We start from the raw sequence: 26,847 nt of genomic DNA on the forward strand, positions 1-26,847 counted from the left end.
GACTACGACGTGAACATGCCTGATTCCACGCTTAATGGAGGACGTAAACAAGCGACGGCGAATTTTTCCTTCTCTGTCTAAACTTGAGTGCGGTCCCCCTACATTTGACATTTTCAGAGGATTGGAATAAACGCGACAATGTTTGAAAAAACGCGAATGCCTTTTTAAAGTGACGTTTTCGCTGCCGTCGCCGTCGTCGACGCTAAAGCTCCCTAATGGAAATGACGCTTACCGGGAGCCGATTGTGCATGCGTACAATATCTTATGTAATTTGGAGACCGTACATTCGTTTATCATCATAGGCGGTTTTTTAATTCTAGCAAAAAATAACCGATCGGATTATATATTTCAACTGATCTGGGTTACTCGGCCAGTTTGCCTGCTGAATTTGGCTAAATTTGAGGATACAGCTCCTTTAAGGCAAACTCTACTGTATGGTGTTTGCCTTGAAAGTGAAGGTTTAACTCCTCTATAATTGTGACCTTCGGGCAGGGGATATTGCAGCAAATCCTACCTTCTCGAGGTCTTTTTTGTCAAATCTCCTGGCAATAACAACCAACAGTATGTATAGTCCAAAGATTAAGCACACGACTAACAGAACCACAAAGTTCTCGCTGAGGTCGGCTGAAAATACTTTGTCAAAATCGATTGGATTTGGTGCCACCAGAAAGTCGCTAGCAAATGAAGTTAGATGATTACATTTGCAATGGATAAGCTCGGGTTTGGTTTGTTCTCCCACCTGTGGAATAAAGTAGTTGCATTAAAAGGAAACAATAATCAAATAATAACCCGGTGGGGATTCCATCCCATGTGAAAGGAGCGAGGATGCTGGTCGGAGATCGATTTAAAATTGAACCTCTAATGATGACCAATCCCCGTGTGGCTCCATCTTTATTAGATTACAGAAGAGTATCAAAAGCCTAGTTAATTTCACTGCAATAAAGACGAATGGTAAATGCAGCAATCGATGTGATTTGTACTTTGTATTGACCACTGATCAAGCGATACCTGTATACCTGGGTAAAAGATACTGGCTTTCCGTTCGCTTAGAGCACCTAAATCTGTATAAGTAATACCCAAGTGTGCAGTATACACAGAGATAATAGGGACCTTAAGATCCGACGACGGCGACGGCAACGAGAACGTCAAAAAAGCAATAGGTTTAATAACCAAAACAACAATTTTGCACGTGCATCACGCTTTTTTGTACATTTCTTTCCCGTCGCACACGACTACGACGAGTAAATGCCTGATTTCACGTTTTACAGAGGAATCACACAAGCGACGACGAAATTTCCTCTCTCTTTCTGAACTGACTTGGATATGGTCCTTAGGAATTCAGCTTTAGGAGAGTTCACCTACATTTGACAAAGTTAGTGACTTGGAGTAATCGCGGTGAAGATTGAAAGAACGCCAATTCACTTTTTCAGCGACGATTTCAATGCCATCGCCGTCCTCGGATCTTAAGGTCCCTTTTACAGGGAATTCCCAAGAAAGGGATGGACAAAGCGGAGTCAAATACACAGGTCTGAAAAAGACTCACGTAAAATAAGAACAAGTAACAATTGGAAAACACAAAACAGTGACGTACTGTACAGAACAGCAAGATCAGTGGCATTTAAAACCCAGAAAAGACATCAAGTTGAGCACCAGCAAAATCAAAATCAGTGAACACATTTGCTACATCAAGGGGGAGACCACCCCTATCAAGACACCAAAAAACATAGCAATTTGAAATACAGTGGCACTACAAAAGCAATTATTGAACTTTTTTTGAATAGATATTAACACATTACAACACAAACAGCAAAGTCACTCGCCTTGCATCCAGTGTTGATCCAATTCTCGTTTACTTCATCCCAAAATAAGCAGTTTGATGAGAAAACTCTCAAGAGATAGCGTTCAGTGTCATTGGGGTTGAAGGTGTTGCCTTGAAAGTCCACATTAGGAGCTTTGGTGCCTTCCCGGATTTTTGAAGGTGTGGTGGGTGTTGGAGGCGGAGGTGGGATGATCACACATGAACGCTTCATTCGACCATGCGTACCCCTGCTGCTACATTCTAAAGGAAGACCTCTACGATTACGCTCAGCGGCGGGCGAAGGACTTGTTGCTTGCACGTCCGGTTCTGTTGGAGTCTCCGGATCTTGCTTTTTGTAATAAATACCTGGAGTTTTCAAGACATAAAGTGTGAGATAAAGTTAAGTAAAACTTTATCCACACAGAGTGGCTTGTTCAGCTTGTCTGGCATACATGGTGATCGGTCGTTTCGCTAGCGTCCCGTTCGCTAACGTCTTAAGTCGTTTCGCCCACGAAACAAAGCGAGCGCTACACATGTAATATATACCTCGTTCTTTCAGCTATGACACATAAAAGTCCAATACAATACATCGTTTGCAAACAGGACGTTGGAGAAACGACTTGGTGAAACGTCCGTAAATCGGCATTCATAGACTTTACTACATTATGAACTTGAAATCACATTTAAACCTTCAATTTTAAAAGCCTCAAGTTCAATTTAAATCTAAATTACAATACAAAAATGAATGGAAAGTTATGCTTGGTAAGATAAATATGTTAACTTATCGACAGTATTGTTCCAGAGTTTCATTTTAGTTTTTCTTGCACTCGGGGAAAAAGAAAAGAGAGAGAAACAAAGAACAAGTACCAGCAACAAGTCAACACACATCTAGTGTTGACGCTGGAAGTTAAGCCCGAGCCACTCGTTCTCCACCTGGGTAGGGTTGGTGGGGTTACGGGAGGGAGACGGCGAGACGGCGAGACGGCGAGACGGGAGACGGCGAGTGTTCAAGACCTGCACCTCCATTGCTCCCCGAGAGCATCAGTTTTTTTTTTTTTTTTGGGGGGGGGGGGGAAGGGGGGCGTATTACTTCTAGCTATCAATAGACTTTACAAATAAGCACTTGAAAGACCTACCAATGTAATATTTTCCCGTTTTAGTCACCAGGCTATTACTTATGGAGACGGTGTACGGGTCTATGACACAATCTCTCACAACGTCGATCTCAACATGATACTCAGTTTCCGTAGAATTTGTCGCGTTTAAGTTCCCTGCACTGTTCACATCAGAAGACTCCTTCGTAGAATTCAGCGACTCTTCTGTAGAATTCAACGAAGAAGAAACATTCCTAGACACGTTCCTGAAGGAACAGTTACTGAAGTTTGGAATTGTCCAGTTGTAATCAAATTTGTCAGTATTTGGTCTTTCGTTATACCGCAAAAAGACAGACATTTCATTAGAACTATTCAGTGGGATCACTTGAATATGAACAGAATAATTTGCAGAATTTACGTCCAGTGTATGATATTGGATAAACTGGTTGTCTCCTAAAGGAATGACGTGGAACTCTTCTTGTTTTGGTTTCTGGCTTGCATTGCGTGGAACGTAAATGTCGACATCGCCAGTAAAACTGGAAGTGTTCAGCGGATTTCCATTTTCGTCCCTTAGAATAAGGCCCACTAAAAATGACTTGACGTATTTGCTGCTATTCGACCAAGTAAGTGTGTTTTCAGGAGATGAACTCATCTAAGAAAGAGCAATCATCTTCGTTAGTTAACCATGTTAACTCCATCTTTCTTGCCAAAGACACAATATGATTCTTACACGAAGCAAGGCAAAAGAAGACAGAGCTGAAAGTGAGTCAGCTGTAAGCTGACAGCTATCTATACCCCTTCTTATTCCGGTGCGCTGCTTAAACAAATGGGCCGCAATTAGACATACGAGACAAATCCTTAAAAATTCTACATTTTCTGCAATACCCTTCGTGTACATTATTGGCCAACCTCGTCCCTAGGGCGCTTTTCCCTGGCTTTGGAGGCAGAGAAAAGCGCCCTGGGGACGAGGTTGGCGATCTCCCGCTCAGCTGTAGACAAGCGCTCTACCGACTGAGCTAATATATCCTGCCGCGGTTAAAGCGAATACTGACAATTGCTCAGGTTTTTGAAGAAGTTGTATAAGCGAATCTTTTTTTACATTTTTTTGCCTCATGAACATATGCCTTTTATTTTTGTTATATTTTGGTTATTGCTTGCAAAGAGCTGAAAATTGCACAAATATAATTACTTTATAGCCCACGTTCGATATATTAAAATTCTAAGATGACTCCGAGGCTTTAGGGTCAAAGTTGTCAATTTTTTACCACTCCATTGTCTCGCAATTCCCAGAAGAGACGTGAGCACAAAGAAAACCAAACCAAATATAGAAAAAATAATCAGAAAGCCTCAAAGTCATGTTAGAATTTAAATATATCGAACGAAGGTTATAAAATTTCGAAATGTTCCCAGACATAAGCAGGTTGTAAGGTATTGTAATGGCTAGAAAGAGTGTTTTTGAAAACATGGGAACTGGTTTTTCCAGTTTTGAAATTCTTTAGGAGCCGAAATTCCGTTAAGATCAGCTGAAATAGTGAGATTTAAAATAATAATAATAATAATAATAATAATAATAATGACTTTATTTTAGTGTCAATGTATTTAGCTTAACGGTTAGCTAATTGGGGAGACTTTCCAACGTACTAGCACACTAATTTATTACATGACTATTCAATTTCAATTTCAATTTTCATGATCTTACCTAAAACCTAAAACTATACACAAATGTACACGACTCAAAATTTACACAGGTCACTGCAAAATACTTTTTGGCGGTTAATCTTAACTTGTCTTTTTTACTGTTGACGGTTACTGAAGTTTTAGGCCGTTTGACGGCTGAGAGTAAACCCCGGGGGGGGGGGGGGGTACTTTAGGAATTTCTGGGTGAGGATGTGCCGCTGGGACCCTGGAACCCTTAACTTATACCAGAGCTAGTTCAGCTGATGAATTTTGTTACCCTATACTAGAGTAAACTCCCCAAATCCCCCATGTCCTACAGTAGCTGTTTTTCAGAAACTACTGAGGTCACTAGCACAGTCTAGCCAAAACAAAACCTTATACCACAATCCCTAGTCTAGATAAAATCTTCAACCAACTGATCAGTTTCCTGAAAAATGATACCCTATTCTAGACCCAAACGCTTTGATTTATATACCCTGTCCTAGAGTAAACTGCTTGAAAACCATACCCTTCACAGCGGCACATACCTATATAGCCCATATATGGCAGTACCTACCCCCACCCCCCCCCCCGGGGGAGTAAACCCCATTGAGACCCTCTACAAGTATTATATCCTCGTCAAAAGGTTTACACCTACCTGTGCACCGACACTAGAGTATTTTTCTGTTCCATTAGCTCCGTACGTCATATTCATTTCCTCAAGCGACGGTAAAACAAAACTAGTTTCGCTATTTGAAACACCCGAGCCACCCAAGTCCTCCAAAAGCAGTTTCCTTAGAGTCAAATTTAAGAAGAGAGAGTTGATTTCAGCTGGGTCGTCTCCAGAAATGAGATATCCAAAAACAGCGTTGGCTAGCGTGTCACGAGCTTCGAAACATTTCAAAGTGCGATTTCTGGCCTGAAAAAGGAAAAAGACTGCACTTATTGGAATGAGGATCTCGTAAATCTGCACAGAAAAAGAAACATTTCACTCGGGACATCAGTCCACTTGCAGCTGATATCTAATAAACTAGATAATGAATTTAAAAAACTGCGCACCTCTTAGGTTTTCAACTCTATCTTTCAGGTGTCTTACAATGCTGCAGAAATCACCTATATTTTTCATGGGGCGATAATTTTGTCAACAAAAGGCGTTTCTATCATCAGTTTTTAGTCAACGCTGATCTCGTAGCGCATGAAGTTATTATAGGGTCTTCATCAAAAGTTGTATATTTAATTTCTTAGTTTTGCTGTTTACTTATGAGGCATTTTAAAATAATAAAACTATCCGATGGATTTACGTGAAAACCTGTTGCAACTCTAGTTTTTTGAGTTCTCTCCAAACTTCTAAGTGTATTTATAACTCGATATACGCACAGCTAAAAGCTCATAATAAAGAGGAAGTGGTCGGGTGGTCGTACGTTCGGTTGGTCGGTGGGCGGGTGGTCGGATGGCCAGATGATCGGATGGTCGGATAGTCGGACGGTGGGATGGTCGGATAGTCTGTGGGCGGTTGGTCGGACGGTCGGATGGTCGGTGGGCGGGCGGTCAGATGGCCGGTTGGTCAGGTGGTCAGATGGTCCCGGGTGTTTAAGTGGTTGAATGGTCGTTTGATCGGGTGCAGGATTGGCCACAAACAGAAGCGAGAGCAAGACCTTAAGTGTGACTGCTCAGTAAAATAAAGATAAACAATTTCCAGGACTTTGGCAAATGGACGTTTACTAGAGGGTGAATGTTTAACCGAGTGATTCGCTCTGTCGAAGGGCTATCCCTACTGAACGTTAGCTTTCCAAACGAAGGTCATGCAAACGTCAAACTCTTTTTGAGACTGCTGGATCAAATGTTCAATTTAACTAAGCGTCGAACTCAGGCTTTGTTGACACAGCACCGGACGAATTTCGACTAGCTGAAAATTTCGACCGGACAGGGCGATTTTCGCATGACCTTGAAATGAAAACGCACGAACAAAATAGAAACAACAAACTAGCGGAAATAGAGCGATTTGATTGGTTTATCGAACGGGTATAAACGCGCTCGGCTTTTGGTTGGTTAAACGAACGCTCAGGTGAAATTAAACTTCATGCCCGAGAACTTTCTAGAAATCAATCGATACTTCCCTTTGACGTCATACTGTAACACGATTGGCCAATCCAACAATGCCTTCTTCATATTAGGGCTTTCTTTGGCGGGAAAACGAAGAGGCCATGTTTTGATCTTTTCATCCATTGGCTGATAAAGCAAATAACGAACACTTACCGAAACCATTTTTCAAGGTCATACGAAAATCGCTCTAACGTGGTTCCATGTGAACGGACCCACCTCAACGTATGAGTTTTCAACCGGTCATAAATTTTTCCTGTGTCGTGTGAACGTAGCCAAAGTTGAAACGAAAAAAGATATGGTGCCAAAAAAGTTTAAAATCGTACGGAAGAACTCCGCTTTGCAGAAACCCGTTTATGACGCGGACAGTTTTCGTTGTCCTGAGGAGCAGCTCAATATAATTTAAATGTTGAATAAACCGCGGCATTTTTACATCGTCTGTCCGTATGAAACAGACGCACGGACAAGCGTCGAACTTATCAAGAACTTGATTACTATGGTTTGTTACATGAAAAGTTCGAAATTTGGACTTGGCCTCAGATTTTTTAATGGTAATAGATTTGCGTTACAGTAAAAAGCCCACAAATAAGAACCTAGTGATTTAAGAACCTACAGGCTGAAATTTGGCATTTAAATACCCCAAAATATAAGAACCTGCTCAGCCTGGAAAAGAAAAATAGTTTCTTATACAAAAAATCACTCCAATTTTGATGGTTAAAATTCTGGATTTTAATTGTGTGAGAAAATTCTCGAAAAAAGTTTTTGTGTTTCTTTAATTTACGTTTGTTTGGATTTTCACAAGAAATCTTTTTTCCATAAACCATTATGTGTCACTAGCACAATTTTTCTGCCAATGGTTACACTACGACAACCTCTGAAAAATAAGAACCTATTAAGAACCTAAACAGCCTGAATTGTAAAAAACCTTCCTACAATATAAGAACCTGTTCAGCCTGACCACGAAAATTCTAGGCTTTTATATGTGGGCTTTTAATTACTGTATCAACTTAATCAAACTTATGTGTCTCCGCCCCCCCCCCCCCCCCCCCCAGTGTACTACAGTTTACTTGAAAGCAACGCCTTAATTGTGTGACTTACAATCTCCTTGCTAGAAACAATTCCCTCATCTGTTGAATTTCCGGCGTAACCTGTTATATTCTCGTTCGTGTTATTGGCGTCATATTTCGCCAGTAAAGATGACGAAGCCGCTAAGTTTCCTATGACACTAATAACAGCAGCGACTCCTTCTTGGACTTTAGCGAAAACCACGTTTTCCCCTGGGGATGAAGCTAATACTGAGGTCATCTGGTCGACCACCGACAAAACCGTTTCCTGTTAAAAAGAAAAAAAAAACACACACATACACACATATTAGAATAAATGCTTACTAGAAATACGTATCTCGCAATAACCCTCACGAAACTCGGTTTGGTAGCGGCACTTAAGTTAAGCCTGTTAACCCAAAATTATAGACTAATGTAGAGGGTTATAATTCTAAGCGATTAGAGGAAGGTCATACCTTGGAAAGTATGTTCTCAGGTGATTTAAATATAGAATGGTAGTTCTAAACCATGTGAGAATGCTTCGGAGTGGTTTCTCCTCCCTCAACAATGACAAGTTGGTCAGTCAATCTGGCTAATTGCTTATTTACTTTTAAAATTTAGAAGGAACATGTTAAAATAAATGTTTAAAAATATACACTCGGTTCAAATAAACTTGTCATATGGAAACTTAAGCCCCTTTAAGATAAGTTTGTATTGGTCAGTGACCGATAGACGTTACTGGAAGAATGCGCATCCGTGCTGTAAACGAAGGGTTTTCTGAGTGACTGTGCTAACTCTTTTAAAAGGCAGATTCATCGTGACATCACTGTCACACTTTGCATGGCTCATTACAACAATTGTTAATGCAACAATTAAATTTAAAGTTGTAAAAATAATTTTTTTTTAGCTGTTTAACTTCGAATAATCTATACAGTAAGTTTGAAGATTTGTGCAAGCAGCAATCAAGAATACATTTGGCTCTCAAAAATTGCAGAATTGTTGGGTGGCAAAAACGCTCATTGGACATACATTCTTTGCAAGAATTCCAATATTTGAAACGCTTTCTGAAAAAGAATATCTCTTATCGGGGTCACATTCAGAGATAGCAAATTCTACATTCTAAGGTACCTAAGAATGTCGAATTTGCTATCTCTTAATGTGACCCCGATAAGAGAGATACTTTTTCAGAAATCGTATTAGCCAACAGGAGCTACTCCCCTGTAAGCTGATATAACTTACACCAAGTATTTCTATTAGGTGTCATCATAGTAGAAGAGAGTGGTTATGAAAGCAGGCAAAAATCTAAGGTGAAAACAATGGTTCTGCAGTTGATGTTGGGAACTCCCTGATGGTGGCCAATACTCTGTTTTTTTGTTCTCAATTTGTGACGGAATAAATTAACGCAAACGTTTCTATTGGTCAGTTGGTTAAAAAAGATAGGAATGGTGCTGAACTCCGGGGGAGAGACTCTGCATATAAAAGGGGTGGGAATGCTCGTCGTCTCGCTTAGGGGTGTAAATTTCGGATTTTGGTCTCACTTAGGGTGTTCTGGGCAAAACGCCATCATATTTAGCCGTGAAGGTCTGGTTTAGGGTTGCACGTGAAAAAATACAAAAATATGTGTATTATCTGTGTTTTAACATGGTCTGTTTTAGGGGTAAAAAAAAGCTTGGGCTACGCCTGGATCGGTCTCTTTTAGGGATTTAATTCAAAATTTCCGACGAGCATCCCCACCCCTTTCATATGCGGAGTCCTCCCCCGGGGGCTTAAATAAGCACGGCGTTTTTGCTTGATGGACATCTACCGGAAGAGAGGCGTTTTTAAACTCAACCCTGTCACATTTTTACTGCTTACTGTCTTCACTCAGAGAGACGATCTGCCCGAAAATTTGGGCAAAACGGTATACAGTGTACAATGTATTTTTCCTAATGATCCTATTTGGAAAGTACGGGTGCTTGATGTTCTATGCATTCGGCCCTCCCCCACCCCCCCCCCCCCCCCTTCGAGGCATGAACACTTGAAAATAAAGGTAAGGTTTTTTCAAGTTTCAATCCATGTTCATCCTTACAATCCGTAGCAACAGACAACGGGCAACAGTCTCAACTCCTAAATAATATAGTCTTTAATAATGGAACCGGACAATTACTTTTGGAATTCAGTTGATGTGAATGTTCGAAAATACATGGCTAATTAGCATGACAAAGCCCCTTCAACAAAAACATAAACAGGCTTAATAACCACTGCAATTTATTAACTTTGGTCTCATTGTTCAGGTTTTTACCAAGAAAGGATACCATAGAGAGAATACCAAGGGTCTACCACCCTCTCTTGTTTATCCTTGACAGAGGTTTTTCAATATATTGTATACGATCACGCAGTTTTACTGGGTACCCTGTGATCCTCTTACCCCTGCCTGTGTGTCGACTTCGCCCGGCTGTTGAGTCAAGCTATCTAACGCTGAGCCCACAAGCTTGATCTGGTCCACATTGGAAACTTCAAATTTAGCCACATTTTTGATGATTTCTTTGCGAAACTGGAAAAGAAAAGCAACTCTTTAAAACTATTGAAAGAAAACTCCCTCACACAGCTTTCTCTGTCGATAATTTCTTCAGCTCATTAAGTTATGAATATATGAAAATCATATATGAGAACTTCGGGGTGAAGAATTATATGAAAGAAGATCATGGCAGTTATAGACGTAACTTTTGCAGTTCCGAAAAGAAAGCCTGAAAAAAGAATTTATAATAATTCTTTTCCGGCTTTCTATTTGCAACTGCAAAAGGTGCGTCTATAACTGCGATGATCTTCTTTCATGTAATTCAGCTCCATTAATTAGTTAAAGATTACATTAGGTCACTTAGTCGTTACTATGACCCTTGGGGGTCGGCAAAATTGAAGGAGGATGGTTGGTTGTTAGGGGATGCCTAGCTGTATCGAGGTTTAGTAATGCTTTGGGAGCCTTACAATGCTGAATACAATGAGTGAAGTCAATATTAAGTCAAGTTAATATTTTGTTTCAATACAAAAGAGCTTTAGGAAACTCTTGCGGACAAATCAACGGAGTTTCTTGACCCGATATGATCTTGGGAAGCAAAACGAACTGATTTCGGCAGGAACAGTCATTGAGTGTTTAATATCTTTCTCAATTATAATTGGCATTGTAGAGCAAAAACTGAAATCTAGGTGTTAGTAGTAGTGCATCACCTCATGTCACTCTGAAAGTGTGTTCAATTTTTTTTGAACCTGAAAAAGGAAGCGGAATTCATCCCCAACTTATCGCGGCAAGGAGAGTCTATCGTGGAGACTGCTGTCGCTTTACGATCGCGATAATCGCAGCCGAGTTGTTTCCATAAAATAGCTATGATTGCTAAACCCGGCTTTCTTTTTTGCAGTGATTATGAAAATTCTTGTGTGCAAGCTATAAACAATAAAAGCCATCCTTACCTCTTTTCTTTTTCCTTCCGTTATTGCCACAGCTTCCGTCTCGTTTTGACTCCTGCCCGCTTTATCTTGCCGGCTCATGAAGTTTAAAATCGAAGAGAGAGAACTGGCAATCTCTACTACTTTTTGCAAGTCTCCTGTCTTAATTGCCTCTTTCAAAAGTCCGTCGTCGTTACTTATGAAATGTGCAAGACCTTTCTCATCAAGCGGTGGAACGATTACCTTTAGGGATGTGAAAAAATACCTACCTTAAAATCAACAATGTTTAATACAATATTTCATTACCTTGACCAGCTACAAACCAACCCTCTTTTCATTTTCGAACACCATCCTATCTCGCTTGTCCCCCTTCACGCCAATTTGTTCATTCCCCATTCCTCATTTTTTTCTCTGCTTAATTCCCTCTTCCCCTCTTTTCCTTTCCTCTCTTCTTGTTTTATTCTCTCCCTTCTTTTTCCCTTCCATCCTTTCATCCTTCCTCCCTTCTACCCTCATTCTATCTCCATCCTCCCTCTTTTCTTTCTTCCTATTCTCAAAATGTAATATTCCTTCCTTAACATCTTCTTGGTAATGCCTGCCTTAATTAGCACCTTGTTGCTAACTGGAAAGCTCCCTCTACAATCCTTCCCTTTTTTCAAACACTTTTTATTACATCTTCATGTTTTTATATCAATGCACAAAAACATCGTACACATTCTAACCCTTCATCGCCGTATTTTCTCCTCACCTTAAGATCGTGAAAAACTGCTGTAGCAGCGCCGAGGTGATCGATTATGCGCATGCGCAAGGTGAGCTTGAAATCGTTGCTTTCGTGCCCCATGGGGAGAAGTATTGAAGATGCATTGGAATCTTTAGATACGTAAAAGACGGATGGCTGGAAATCGGTTAAGTAAGCGAACTCATAGGTGAAAGGAGGATCAGGATCGGCCCAGTCTGAGCAGCTTATTGTAAATGAGGTGTTCATGGCTATTCCGTTCTTTGGCGTGACAGTGCAAGTGCCTGTAGGAAAATCAATCATAAAGAACTGAGACATGAAGTGTAGTGGGAGAAAGGCTAAAAATTTCTGGAAAATCTTCCCATTCGTCTAAGATTTTGGGAGAAAGAGGTTTTTCACAATTTATCATTATGATATTGTGATTATTGATAAAACCGGGTCTCATGAAAAATTCGGTGAAGAGAAAAAACGTCCCCTTGAATCTTGTAATGAAAGTACGGCTACTCAGTATCCTCCATTTTTCGACCGTATCCATCAGGGTTGCTAACAGTTTCGGATGCGATGAGACGAAAAAGCCGCCTAAAACTTTCGAGACCATCAAAGTTCCCCTAGGATATTTGAACAGATTCATAGTTTTTAGGACAGCTTCAAATTAACCAAAGAGGCTTCTAGTAAAGAGAAAAAAACCATTTGAGTCATAGCCTGCGAATGCAGCCTTTTCTCCTTGCTCCTGGCCGCTTGGGACGTGTCGCCTAGCGACGAGGATCAAGGAGAAACGGCTGTATTCGCAGGCTTTTTAAGTCACCTCTGACGTTTTTGGAAACAATTTGCTAAAATTTCAGCTCAGGTTTGACCCAGCAATCACGGTGATCGAAACGCAGCTCAACGGCCCCTTTAGTTACATGCCGGCAAAAATCCCATTGCTTCGGTTTACTGCCTTCTGCAGCTATGACAGTTATATTACGTCCGGAAAAGCACAGTAATGAGATTCATGCTTTCTAGGATAGGCAACGCGAAGTTTCCTTTATAGCCCAAACATAAATTCCTTAAGTAAGGTCAAAGTTATGGGCATTTCTGGACAGCTATGACAGACCTCCTCGGCTTTAACCTATTCGCTCCTGGAGATTTTGCCGAAAAACTTGATTTGAAGCTAGCCGAGTGGTTTTATGGACACTCTCGTGCTATGAAGAGTTAAAACGTACCACAAACCGGTTTACAGGTCGTACACTTCGCGGCCTCGTGATCCAGATGCAAAATATCAGCTTGCGAAGTTGGAGCATTCGCAGAAAGCAAAATTTCGAGTTTTTGGGTTTAAAAGTGACACAGCAGTCTTGACTTTTACTTTTCGCTTTCTCTCCTGCCCTCTTTTTTCACTTTTCTTGCCTCATTTTTCTTTCTCTTGCTGGGCATTTAGTAGGCCTCGTTTTGGTGGGAAGAGTTTTTAGGAAAGCTTTAAGGTTCTTAGGATTAGGTGAAAGGAAAGGTAGGTGAGCAATGGAACAAGATTTTCATGGAGATTTTCAGGTCAATGTCACATGGTTTTTTTGCTTCTTTCTCCGGTATCCTTGACTGAATTGTGCTCATTCCGGTATGGTTTGAAAGATCTCTTCACTCTGCACAAGTTGGTGGACAAAGTTGTCCTTGATCGTTAAAACTGATGACGTCACAAAGGGTAGAAAGGACGTGGATCCGTACGGGCGGTTACAGGCGGCTCAGGGGCGATTGGGTTAATAATTCTTCTTATCATAGTGAGAACAACAATTATTTTACGAGAAGTGGTCTAAATTCATAAAATTAAAAAGAGAGTCAGGTTTTTTTTGTGCGTATACTGTCGTGCGGACATAATTAAATTAGAGACAAATTTTGGTAAAATCTTACCGTTTTCAGGTGGAGAGTTGGTGAGAAAAGTGTGAAAGTATTCGCCATATTGTCCGCTTGGTCGTATTGCCCTGAATAAAGCAGTATAATAAGTATCTCTAGCCATGTTGTCTGGTTTCACTGCCAGATCTAGTGATGTAATTGATGTAGTTGTGATTTGGTCGAGATTTAGAACTTCGAATTCTTTCATTTCTTTCGTGTCTGTTGGGTCTTTTATCTTGGAAGACGGGGGGTGACGAAAAAGCTTCCATACGAACGACAGTGTCCCAAAGCAAATCACACAGGTTCCCTTCAGTTGTAGCTTTTGGTCAATGTTGACCTTTGGTGGGCACAACGGAGTACAGCTACGGATCAAGAGAAAACAGGATTCAATGATTACAAAAGACATGGCCTGATACACCCCTAACGTACAACACGTTATCATGGTATGAAATTTTCTAGAATACGAACAGTCTCTCTTTTTCTCACTCTGTCGAGCGAAAAGCGCTAGACACGAAAATGACCACGCGGCTCGCTCGCGCGTGTACTCCCCTCACTAAAGCGTGAAATTTAGGGGAGAAAAAAGAATGAACTGTAGTACATTAAAGGAACAGCGAAAATTTTCTGCTATCTATATATAACACTGAAAGTGCGATCTTTTCTTTCCACATTTGTTACATAACGAAGAGTCCGAGAAATCAAGTTAGACAATAATTGCCCCAATAATTCGTGGAAGTGACATAAATGTTCGCGTGCGTTGGGCCTTATTTTTATGGCGGTCCCTATAAATTGAGCAAAAAATTTAGATTTTTACTAAGCTTGAAAGGTTCTTGAAAAATAATAAAGAGGGGTCTTTAAGAGAAGGTCCTTCCATTGTCATAAATTAAAGCATTCAAGGAATCACCGACCCCTGCTGGCTCCATGTGATCCCTTTACCCGTTGATATGATGGCAATAAAACTAAGATAACTCGGTATTATAATCACAATTTTGAATGCTAAATGAAGTCGTGGGAAGCAATTTTATTCGTAGTTTTTTTCCTTAAGGAAAAGAATAAGTTGTCACGTTGAAAATGGTCAGGAAATCTAAATTATAGGAAACAATTTTTACCAACAAATCTTAACGCTAAAAGTGGCAAAATGAGGCTTTTAGCCACTTACCCAACTCTCACTTCTGGGGGGTCCCCTAAAACAAGTTCCAGCTTTTGATTGAAGACAGCTTTTTTTGTAAAGAAGGGATTATAGGTATAGAGAACAAGCGTAATGATGTATCTGTAATGTAAATCAAAGTACATGGGGTCAAAAATGTATAAAGCGAGCTGAAGAAAATTGTCAATACGTTAACAAATGGTTTTCAGATCTAGACAAACAGGTTCAATGGTGACCGTGATGCAAATTTTACTGAGACAGAACGTCTACATATACCATCCTTAAAATGCTTGGGAAGAAAACTGAAATTAACGAAAATCTTCGATCAAACGCATCGCTTGCGGTTGATAACTTATTCGTCTAAAAAGTTACTGGATGAAACTGAAATAAATGGCAAGCCAGTGTTACCATGTCACCAGCAAAATGGCCGGTTTTCGTAACTCTACCATTTCCTGTAGGTGCCTAGGCACTAGCTAATGTGTAAACCAAAGGAGAACGCGACCTAATAGTCCCGTCGCATGAGCAGCATCAACGGTGTGGTTTTATAGAAAAGGACTGCCTGTTTTAAGAAAATCCCAAAAACAAACACTGAGGACGGAATATTCAGCAGCAAAACTTTTGGGTCTATTTATGTTCCCTGTATCAACGCCAATTCTCTGAACGCAGTTCATAATATACTAGTACTCGTAGTTTCTCATGTAGAATTTTTTTGTAACATATTTTTGTTCATAACTTTGTGACAGTACACAGGACGCGCGTTTTCTGGGTAACCATTTTTGTCAGGAACTTGTTTGCCTTAAAAATTTCATGATGTATTGAATTTTAATCGGCTTTTTTGTAACAAATGTAATGTTGTCAGTTGTTCAAAAAAGAGGAAAAAAACTAGAACGCTTGGTCGCAGTTTAATGGTTATGTTGATACGTACGTAGAGTTTTCTGCCATTCCACGTCGTGAATCAATCTGCACAAGAGGACCTGTCAAGTTAAGCCGACCGGGACCTGTGCCAAAGCAGCCTCCCAGATTCTAAACAAAATCAAACCAAACAATTAGAATCAGCAAAACAAAGAATTAATGAGTCACGCGTTGCAGGGATAAAGGGCAACTTATTTGATGCCGTAGACTGATTTCACCGTAGTTTGGAAAAAAAACCATGGCATCACGGAATTTCCAAAAATTGTGCCTCGCGAAAATAAGAATACACGCCTCGATTCGGTGAAAAAAAGTAAACGATGAAAAAAATAGCACGAAAGCACCCTTTAACAAGCAAACATTCAAATCAATTCAAACATTCTAAATCAAATTAATTTTCTTGAACGACCGTACCTTCTGCCATTATTCTCATCATTAACGAGTTGGCTAAAATGACTCTTTCAGTTAATGGTTGTTAACGATGGATGACTTTATATTACCTCAGAAGCATTTTGATTGCTGTAATCCGTATTTAGGTCAGGTATAGGCACAAGTGGAATGTTAGAGATATTTCCGCTTGTGTTAAATGAAGGATCTGATGAATTACGACAAAGCCAATGGTACTGTGGAGTCGCTTGGTTAATGTCTGCATAGTCCGGGTCTTTAGAGGACCTTGCGTCCAAGGATATCTACATGAGGTAGGTAAACTTCAGTATAGATTACTAAATGGAGCTATTAGTTCCGTAATTCAGACTAAATTTAGTGACCAAAACTGGCTATCAAAAACTCCTGTAAGAAATAGCCGCTTAAAACGGCCAAAGAAGGTTGAAGCAGACAAAAGAATATACTGACGGAAGGAAATGGAGAATGCAGGTACTGCGATTTTTGTTGTTGTTTTTCCATGCTTCCAGGTTAATATGATTTGAGATATCACTTTGCATGACAGAGTTTGTTTTAACGAAGAGAGAGGAAATGATCATAGATCGATTAACTTTAAAGAGACGCATTAAGGACGAAAGTTCTATAGTGACAGCTGATCCATCACCTGGGGTTTCGCCACTGCAAAGTAAAGAAAACACCAGAAAAGGAGTTCTAATACATACACACAATGTATACACTGTTTACAGGTAGCCATCACGACACCTAAAGGAGGATCATGTAGTTATCCCTATATTAAGATCTCTGTTTACAGAAAACCCACCCAAACCAGGAAAGGTTGCCCATACCACCAGGGTCTACGTCCCCTACTCTTTTCGAACAGTGGTGTGGGTTCTTTTACGTCCCACAAAAACCAGATACGTGAAAGTGCTGTGAGACGGGACCTAAGGTTTTTCGTCCTTATCCGAGAAGACTAGAAAGTCTAACCGTTAGCAGACGTCATTACAAAGGCAGCACTTTCTTCCTCAATTATTGAAAGACCTTGAGTGCTGGTCAGGCTGGGGTTTGAACCATCGACCTCCCGCTCAGCAGACCGGCGTTCTCTCAACTGAGCTAACCAGGCGTTGGGTTAGCTTATGAGCTTAGAGAATAAAACTTAAAAAAAAAACTTACAGTACTTCCATACTTGGCGCGTCTTTTTGGCCCTCCTCCTATAGAAGCCTGCAAGGAATCTTGGGTAGCCACGACATGTATAAAAGCAACCGCTGACCCCGAGACTCCAGCAATACCTTCCATAATGATCGTAAAGTTAAGTTTGTAAAAGCCAAATTCCATGGAGGTTGCTGCTAATTTCAAATAAGACTGGTCATTGGTTTTTATGTTTACTGCTTTCTCCGCTTGCTGTTGATACGTGACTGGGTCTTTAGAGATCTTGTAAACTTCCCAGAGAAAGGTTGTGGTTTTTGAAGCCTCGCAATCAATCTCATTTTGAGTATTGATTAAAACAGATTCTGAACGTTTCAGCTTTTTTGCGTGGCTCACGTTTGAACCCACACCTAAAGAAAACAGAAAGAAAAACGACATCAATTTTCTTAAAAAATCAATTATCAGAAAGCCAACATTCAGTGACAGAGATTATTGACTTAAATCGGAGTTACAGTCAACTCTCTTGCAGCTCTAAGACGGTCACCTTTTCGACTGGCTCTAAGTGTTCGTCTAATAATGTCCGGTGCTTTATTGAATGTTTATATTCTGATTCATGAGTTGTCTGGGATAGATAGGGTGGGGAGTTTTGTTGCCTAGAAAAGGGCAGCCAAATTGCAGGTGAACATGGCCTGGTACAGTGAAAGGGTTCCAGCAGCACAATCCGACTTCACCTGGGATTTATGAAGGCTGAATGCATAGAACATCAAGCACCCGTGCTTTCCAAATAGGGTTAGAAGGAAAAATACATTGTAAACTGTATATCGTTTTGCCCAAATTTTCGGGCAGATCGTCTCTGTGAGTGAAGACAGTAAGCAGTAAAAATGTGACAGGGTTGAGTTTAAAAGGCAAAAACGCCTCTCTTCCGGTAGATGTCCGTCAAGCAAAAACGCCGTGCTTATTTAAGCCCCCGGGGGGAGGACTCCGCACACGAAAGGGGTGGGGATGCTCGTCGGAAATTTTGAATTAAACCCCTAAAGGAGACCGATCTGGGCGTGGCCCAAGCTTTTTTTGACCCCTATAAGACGCCATGTTAAAACACAGACAAATGAAAAATACAGTGACTTTTAGTGATGGCAAAAACATTGTCATCGAATACTTGGATTACTGATGAATGGAGTAAATAAAACGAATAAAAAATATACGTATCAAATATATATTTTTTATATTTTTTCGCGTGCAACCCTAAACGAGACCTTCACGGATAAATATGATGGCGTTTTGCCAAGAACACCCTAAGTGAGACCAAAATCCGAAATTTACACCCCTAAGCGAGACGACGAGCATCCCCACCCCTTTCACATGCGGAGTCTTCCCTCGGGATTTAAGCTCCCTTACACTGGAGTAGTACATACAAAGAAAGCAAAATATGAAACTCACCCACTATGGAAGCGTTAGGATAATAGCATCCTAATTTTAACGTGACTGACTTAAGCTCCTTTTCCTCACGTGAAACGGTATTGTTGGCGACGACTTTTACCCGAAAATCATCAACAGTTTTATAGATGTAGCGATGAGTAATACTCAGTTCACTTTCACTAGAATGATTAATGTACTTATGGCCTGGAAAATTAGTCTGACAATGACTTCCTCCAATCACAACAAACCCATGTCCATCGCCCATATCCATCGTAATGCATGTCCTTGTGCCATATTTCAAGAAGCTCAGTTCAAAAATTGTCGTACTATTGATCTTTACCGGGCTATTGTCTGTAATCTCCAGGTCCATCACGCTTCTTTCCGTTTTAACCGGAAACACCTTGATCACGCGGCTTACCAGGTTAAAAACTGTCACGTTGGTCCAGTACTCTTTCTCACCTTCGGCAAACTTATAAGTGGTGGAGGAGGTGGTGGTGTTTTTCTCTGTACCGTCATCAAACTTCCACCAGAACGTGAGGTTGAAACCTTTGTCGGGCGTAGCTGTAAAGTTAACTTTATGTTCACAGGGAAATATGTTTTTGTCGGGTCCAAACCCGTGAATATTAGAGCCAAAATCACTAACTGTTGTGAAGGTGTTGAATGTCACGTTTGTGACGTCATCCTGGACAATGAGAATGATTGATCGATTCACCTCTGACACCAGATTCTTAGCTTGAAGCGTAACAGGGAAAATTCCATTTAAACTAACATTAACAAGTGGGTTATCTCCAATGTCGGTTTTGAAGGAAGAATAAATGTAGGGTGTCCCTTGAATCTGTAAAGAAAATGTCACGTTTGTGCCGTTGGTCATGGTCCAAATGACCGGAAAATTTTTTCCAAGGATCTTCGGCGGAATTTCAGGGAGTTCAAGATCTTCTATTGGCTTCTGCACTATTGCGAATAAGCTGAAGTTCGCCATACTCAGCCTGTTAGAACAGTTCACATACACGTCGTATCTTCCAACATTCGAGTAATTGTGTGAGACTTTGAACACCAAATTCCTGAAAGGAGCCTTCTCCGTGTTCACACCGTCTGCAAAATACGTCAAATTGTAGCATTCCTTTGCGAAGAATTCAAAGTTGTTATCGCCAAAGTCAAAGAAACATGCAAAATCGGAGCCTTCCGCCATGGTCATGCTGAACTCGACAGGATCACTGATGTTCGTTGGAGATGTCGTGACTTCTAGCGTGACAATTGGAATCTCAGGTTTGCAGACTTTCACGCTGGTACTGTTAATAGCACTGCTGACATCGTTGAATGCGGTAAGGTTCAGAACATAATCATCGTGAGTACTGTAGGAATGGTTGGCTATGGACACGCTTGATGTCAGGTTAGTTCCGTCACCAAAGTCATAGTAATACTGGCGATCTGTTCCATTAACAGCAAGTAGAACATTCAAGGTCCCATTAACCTCCAGACAATCAGTGGGGTAAGTTTTCTATAAATAAATTATAGCGATATTATTAGTTATTGTAGGTAGGTGAAGTATGATCGTCCAGTTGAGTGTAGTCCTGAACATAGATTTTTCAGGGTTCGTAAGTTTTCCTATTTGAACGCCTAGATTCGAGGTTTTAAAGGAAAATGGCGACCGGGATTGAAAGTATCAGGGACACCCAACGAATATAGTTCAAAACCACTTAAACATAGCATTGTTGAACTTATTTTAGTATTTAAACTGTAGATATAGTTGGCATATTTTTATCTCCTAAAAAGTTTTCATCTGTTCGGATTTCCTAGCTGAACGTATAGACTTGCTACAAGTCGACCTCTTGGCGAGCGGAGCGTGCCTTGTTTGGCCGCGAAGCGGCCGACCGCGAGCGACGAAGTCGCGAGAGGTCCCGCGCCATATGAAATCCGACGAAGGACTTTTTTGAAAGTCTACTGAACGTATAGTGATCCGAAAATTATAGGGATCAAAACTTACCTTTTCGATCTCTACTCGTCTTCGGAACAGATATTTTCCGAAAATTGACGTTGGGTGCTCCTGAAGAATACACGGGATGCGGGATTTGCCCTTTATGAACGCCGGGATTCGGGATTTGAAAGCAAAACGGGGGCGAATTCAGGATTGAAAGTATACAAGGGATCGTGCGGGATGCGGGATTGCGTGAAAATAACTGAGGTCGGGATGACGGGATTGAAGAACCCTATTGGAAACTCCTTTAGCCTCCGAATACAGCCTCCAGTGACGTTTCGGAAGTGAGAGAAGAAACGTCGCTAGCGATGGTGAGAGATATTCGCAGGCTAGAGACCCTCTGAATAGGACTGTTAATCACAGCACCTAGCTGCATGGCAGGCGCGTGAACGGGAAGGAAGAGGGGATACTGACGTGCTCAAAAACGGATTGTCATACCCCAGGTCCCCCGGTGTCATACCCAAGCCATCTATTACAATGCGACAGTATAGCGCACATACCATACGTTCAAGTCCCTCAGTTTATCTTTTACCGCTGAGATTTCCAAGTACCTTTTTGAAAATGAAATCCCACTTAGCTTACCCTATCCCTACCCTCCTCTCCCTCCATCTTTTCCGACAACCCTCCTATTCTTTCAATACAATTGATACCATGAAATAGTAAGTAAAAATTACAAGCAGTGCATGAATATTCTGTTTGTCATTGTTCGTAAGGGGCTTTCAAGACTTCTTTAAAGGTCTTTTAAAACTGAGGTCAGTTCTCTTCAAGACATAAAGTGTCTCGGCCGGATCAAATTGTTCGCCTTCAGTAACAAAGAAGCTCTCGTCGTAAAAATATTGAAAGGCCGGAATGATGAAAAAAGTTAGGGAAAAACAGTCTCCGTTTTAGGGACGCATCCTTTTCATATCGGTGTTTACGGGTAAAGAGTCGAAAATAAGATAGAAAAGTAGCCTTTCATTTACGTGGCAAGGACCATATCTAAGTTTCCGATCTAGGGGAATGTTCGGTTAGAGAGTGTTGGGCGTAGAGCCTCTTGATTGTTCATTCAAGGGAGATTTAAAGCCTTGTGGTATACCTGAATGCTAAGAATCGTGACAGGATCTTGCACTTCTGCTGTCGTGCTGGCAGTTAACGTATGCAATGCATTCTGCGCGGTGATAGTGACATTAAAGTGGTCAGAAGTGGTGTAGTTATGCCAGACTGAAATAACGAAAATGTCCATGATATTGTCAATGTTGACAATCCACACAGGCTCAGACCCGTCACCAAAAGACACGGAGACATTGACCTTGCTTCCGTTTCTTATTTCAATGCCTATGTTGGTTGGGTAGCCTGTCTCCACTGGGGTAATGTTTTTGACGAATCCAAAGCCTTCGATTGCTTCAGAGACTGAGATCTTGAAACTGATGATGGCCTCTGAGAAGTCGTTCTTAGCTACAAGGACCAGACAGTATGTGCCAATAGATGCATATGAATGGGTTATATTCCGGCTGGTTGTATTTACGGTGGAGTTGTCACCGAAGTTCCACATGTATCTGTGTAAATAAAGAATAATTATATATCATAATTATTCCAAGGACCTATACGATAAGCATTGTAAAGTGAGGCAAGAGCCATGACACAGTGTTTGACAAGTGAAGGGAAGTAAAGGGAAACCAGGAATTAAAGGGTGTTTCTAAGAACCGAGAGCTCGAGAAATCGAGATTCTATTGTACCGTCCTGTACCGTACGCTCGCTCAGGCAGTGGTGGTGTCAACATTTTCTCAAAAAGCATCTGGAAGAACTTGACCTTTAAATATTGCCAACCAGGGCGAGCTAAGTTATCCAATGATAAAAGTAGAATTATCTGAGGATAACATCGAAGTACGTTCAAAAACATAAATTTGAATCTAAAAGAAATTCTTTGTTGAAGCTAGAGCAGTTTTCGTGTCAAACTATCAAAGACGTTTAAACTCGAAAACACCGCTTTTCAATAAAGGTATTCGACAGCTGCTCAAGATGAATACTTACAAAACGCCATCTCCTACATGAGGGGCGACAGCAAACTCTAAGGGAGCGTTTACGGCCTGAGCAGTGTTTGGGTAGTTGACGTAAATTGGCTCCCGCACTGGATCGTAAATCTTGATGTATCTTTGCACCTTTGCGGAGTGGCCAGCTTGATTGTACACAGCCAGCGTGACAGAATGGCCGGGTTCTGGGTTTGATGTCGAAAAGTATTTTTTCACTGTTTCGTTGGGACAGTTTAACACCTCTCCATCGCTGAAGTCCCAGAGGAACCTGTAAAATAAATGTAGTTACCATCGTTAGCATCCTAATTTTTGTCATTGCCAGTTCATTGACCATCATCGATCATTATTAATTATTCATCGGCATCGCCATATCGTCGACGTCATCATCATCACCATCATCATCGTCGTAGTCGTCGTCATCATCATCATCATCATCATCATCACCATCATCATCATCATCATATCACTTTCAATCTCATCTACGTTTTCACCACAACCACCAATACTATCAAATCATCTTAATCTTGTCACCAAGGATCAAACTGTACAATTATTGTCGGCTAAAAATATTTAAATTCGTTTCAACGAAAGGGACATCGCCAAAGCTTATGTACATTAACTGAAGTTTTATCTCGTGTTTTTACTATCGAGGTTTGACTTCGTAAAGATAACGAGGTAACTTACGTAAAGTTGCTTTCAGCTGGGATTCCTGTTAAAGAAGTCTTTGTGATTTCCACTGTCTGGTTGGTTGCACCAATTTGAGGATTGAAAGTGAAATTAAAGTCTACAACTAAAATTGACGAAACTCAAATAGTTAGTGATAGACAATGGTACCGTTATTGAGGAACTAATTTTTGCGGACACGAACGCTCGTTTATATGAAGCACCTACAGTGACGTGACCTTCTTTACCCGTACTCACATTCTAAACATTATGTCCATTATGTCCAAAGAAAAAAGATCTTTTTTAATCATCAAACTTGCTCTCAGCAGTGGGCCTACGTGTCGTAGGTTTCACTAGTAGTGGGACATTTATGTACGAAACATTATCTACACTTATCTGGCTCATCCAGGATGTTTGTGACGTGAAACTAGCTTAGTGGTCTAATAGCTCTTACTAGTTTCGTATGGTTCATTGGTAGAGCATCTGGACTAGAAACCAGAGGGTTATAGGTTCGACTCCCATTGGAAATACTCGGATTTTTTCTGCCGAGCTTCCTGTGTCACTGACTGAAAAAACACCTTTCACATTATCTAACCTGTTAAGAGAAATGCACTTTGTTTAATTGATGTTACTTTGCAGTGAAAGAGGCGGTTGCTTATCCGAGTAACACATGCGGCCTGTTTTTCTCAGGAACCAGAATCACTTCGTTTAGCTATAGCTTATGTTATGAAATTAAACGGATCTCATAATTACCCTTTTTCAGTGTACTCTGTGCAGCCACCCCTCCTTCTAATTTTTTTTTGAGCTGATCGAGGGGAGGCTCTGTACAGGCAGTATTTCTGGAAACAAGACGAAGTGTAACCGGACATAATAAACTTCTTTTCAAAATTACAGCTCTTCATGCAGTTTAAGACTGTAGACAGTATTTCACAGGTTTCCTGTCAAATGAAAGGTTAAATGGCCCGTTATCCTATCTAATTACCTGATAAAATCTCGAAACACTCGCTAGTCAGGACACTGATAGCATTCTCTGCCATGACGTATACATCTTTCTTGCCGGGCATTGAACATTCGATAGGAGACACGGTCCAATTTTGCGTTTTGTTCAGACGCCAGAAAATAATGACCTGATCCTGAGGCGGAATCACCTGTACGGAGATGTCTACGAAATCGCCGATTTTACAAATTGTGCTGTTCAGTGATGTTGTCTGAAGAAGAGGAAGAAGAAGAGTAGATGTTTCATGTACAACGATGTTTCGTGCAATTTATCAAACACGACAAGCAGCGTGATCCTGACACCGAGAAGTGAGCGCAGCCGAGTTTAAATTGACTAAAAATTCCGGGGTTACTCAACAAAGTTTTATGTGGGAAAGGCCCGCCCCCGAGGTCAAATCCCTTTTCTCTTTAACTATTGTAACTGGTCCAATTGTTTTTGATATGAAGAAATTGCCAATACATGATATATTCCAGTCATTTTCATAAAGTTTTTCATAGTAAAAAATGATACAGCCATAAGGTGCCTCTTTTTCGAAATGTTTTAATTTAAGACTCTTTAAATACCTAAAGGAAAAATGTCACTTTTCCTGACTATAAAAATGATACTTGAACTCGTGAAGTCCCTACCCTTTTGTAAACCTGCCTAAAAAAGGACTGCTTTTGTGTGGAGCCACCCGTGTAGGCCATTCTATGAAGTAACCCCCAGCCCCATAGCTTACCATGTTTTGGATTGCGTCTTTGACCACAATAGACTTTGTAGCATTACCACATAAAGAGGACGATGACGATGACGACTTTGATTTGACTTCAACATCGTAGCTGCCTGATCTGCTGTAAGTGTGAGATATGATCTTTTGTGGATTGTCTAAGCTTTGTTCAAGAGACGAGTCGCCAAAATTGATTGTATAGTCGTAGTTACATGTGTCTGACACGGTTAAGTTGAACGATTGTCCTGTTCTTAGAATGTTGGCCGTGATGTTGAAGAGCGCTGAAAGGCAAAAGAAACCCTCACTACTAACAGTAGCCAAATTTCAATTTATTACAGCATTCAATTTTTGCCATGTGTAAGTAGTACGTGAAAATTTGTCATTTGAATTCCTATCACACTTTAGATTAAAAAAAAATAGACTGAATTAAATAACATATCGGAATCGTACTCGGATAGGTTACAACTAAGTACACAGTGTCAAATAAAAATTCATAGCTCATGTAGACAAGTCTCAAAGCATTTTTTCCAAAGCATGTACAAAAAAATTGGGTTTTATAATTGTTCGGATTGTTTCGATGAATCAGGAAGCGTTGAGTGACAATTTTGGTCCACAAGCTTCATAGTTAAGTCAAATTCTCCACACATGTCCAATACTCACCACTTGTTCAAGTCGTCAAGTGTAAGAATCAAGTGGTACGAGTCGTTAAGTTGTGCTATTGGTTCAAGCGGTAAATATGATACGTTTGAGTGAAATAAAGTGCAGTACATGACTTGGCTGCATCTCATTCGACAACTGGACAAGTGTACAGAGGTGGTCCTGTCAAGTGGTGCGACTCGTTTGAGTTGTACAACTGGTGAAATAGCTGCTCATTGGCGACGCTTAGAATTTGTGAGCAACGTTGTCGAGAGGGGGCCCTGTCAAGTGGTACGATTCCTACGAGTCGTGCAACTGGTGTAATTAGCTCGTGAACAGGAAATGCGAACGCATACGCTATGAATATTCTTCGTTCTATAAGCTTCATAAACGACAAACATTCGATGCATGAAAACAGGGTCCCCCTCACGACAACTTTTCTCTCAAATTCTAAATGTGTAGAGAGGATGTCAATAAATCATATGGAGGACGTTGCCCATGGCAACAAGCTACATAAACACTATCACTTTTTAAAAAACCCCCATAGTATAAAATTTTCTTATTTGCGGTATTATTTCTTAAATACGAAGTGCCTTCAGTTTGTTAGAGTCTATCTATTTGCATGCTTTACAACAATGGAAAGACAGAATGCACATCCATTGGCTTTCGTTGGGATTTTTCACCAGGTCACTAACAGTCAAATTGAGCTGATCAATCCTGAGCGACGACGCCAAGATAAGGAGTTACAAGACGCGGAGTGTCTTTTATTCTTATTTTTTGACACCGTTTCTAGCTGGCTCTACATTAGTTATTAAAGAGCCAGGATATATATTATGTTATAAATGACGCCTGATAAATAACAATCCTTACCATCAATGGATGCTGTAAACTGCAATGCCTGAAAAACATTTAACAATTACATGTATATGAAGGTCATGCCCTTGAAGAGGTTATTTTACAAAAATTAATGGATTTTAGAATGATTTTCCAGTAATATTACTACCTCGCAACTTTACTGACGCCATGCTACCCTATTATGCAATGAATGTAGTCTATTCTACCATTTTAAATATCAACAGTAGCTTTCACAATTTTAAGCGCTTGAATTTGTTTTAGATTTGTAAATAGCACGTAACATTTGCTGAGTTAATCAGCAAGCTA

General features: G+C 40.6%; 1 protein-coding gene across 1 annotated transcript in view; it reads right to left on the reverse strand.

Moving 5' to 3' along the window:
* The window catches only part of LOC140926093 (polycystin family receptor for egg jelly-like), a gene marked incomplete at its 5' end in the record, with an annotated part of 33,875 nt that extends 7,285 nt beyond the window's left edge, over positions 1 to 26,590 (reverse strand). The window contains 20 exons of the mRNA XM_073375890.1: positions 515 to 739; positions 1,821 to 2,164; positions 2,935 to 3,544; positions 5,207 to 5,467; positions 7,747 to 7,980; positions 10,099 to 10,224; positions 11,118 to 11,354; positions 11,860 to 12,131; positions 13,726 to 14,069; positions 14,864 to 14,974; positions 15,777 to 15,874; positions 16,261 to 16,449; positions 17,312 to 17,694; positions 18,722 to 20,198; positions 21,751 to 22,210; positions 22,686 to 22,952; positions 23,369 to 23,474; positions 24,330 to 24,555; positions 25,063 to 25,331; positions 26,557 to 26,590. Coding sequence (XP_073231991.1) covers positions 515 to 739; positions 1,821 to 2,164; positions 2,935 to 3,544; positions 5,207 to 5,467; positions 7,747 to 7,980; positions 10,099 to 10,224; positions 11,118 to 11,354; positions 11,860 to 12,131; positions 13,726 to 14,069; positions 14,864 to 14,974; positions 15,777 to 15,874; positions 16,261 to 16,449; positions 17,312 to 17,694; positions 18,722 to 20,198; positions 21,751 to 22,210; positions 22,686 to 22,952; positions 23,369 to 23,474; positions 24,330 to 24,555; positions 25,063 to 25,331; positions 26,557 to 26,590 — 6,273 coding nt within the window. The remainder of the gene's footprint in view (positions 1 to 514; positions 740 to 1,820; positions 2,165 to 2,934; positions 3,545 to 5,206; positions 5,468 to 7,746; positions 7,981 to 10,098; positions 10,225 to 11,117; positions 11,355 to 11,859; positions 12,132 to 13,725; positions 14,070 to 14,863; positions 14,975 to 15,776; positions 15,875 to 16,260; positions 16,450 to 17,311; positions 17,695 to 18,721; positions 20,199 to 21,750; positions 22,211 to 22,685; positions 22,953 to 23,368; positions 23,475 to 24,329; positions 24,556 to 25,062; positions 25,332 to 26,556) is intronic.
* Positions 26,591 to 26,847: the final 257 nt, after the last annotated feature.

The sequence above is a fragment of the Porites lutea genome, chromosome 2, assembly GCF_958299795.1.
Source record: "Porites lutea chromosome 2, jaPorLute2.1, whole genome shotgun sequence".
Classification (NCBI taxonomy): Eukaryota; Metazoa; Cnidaria; class Anthozoa; order Scleractinia; family Poritidae; genus Porites; species Porites lutea.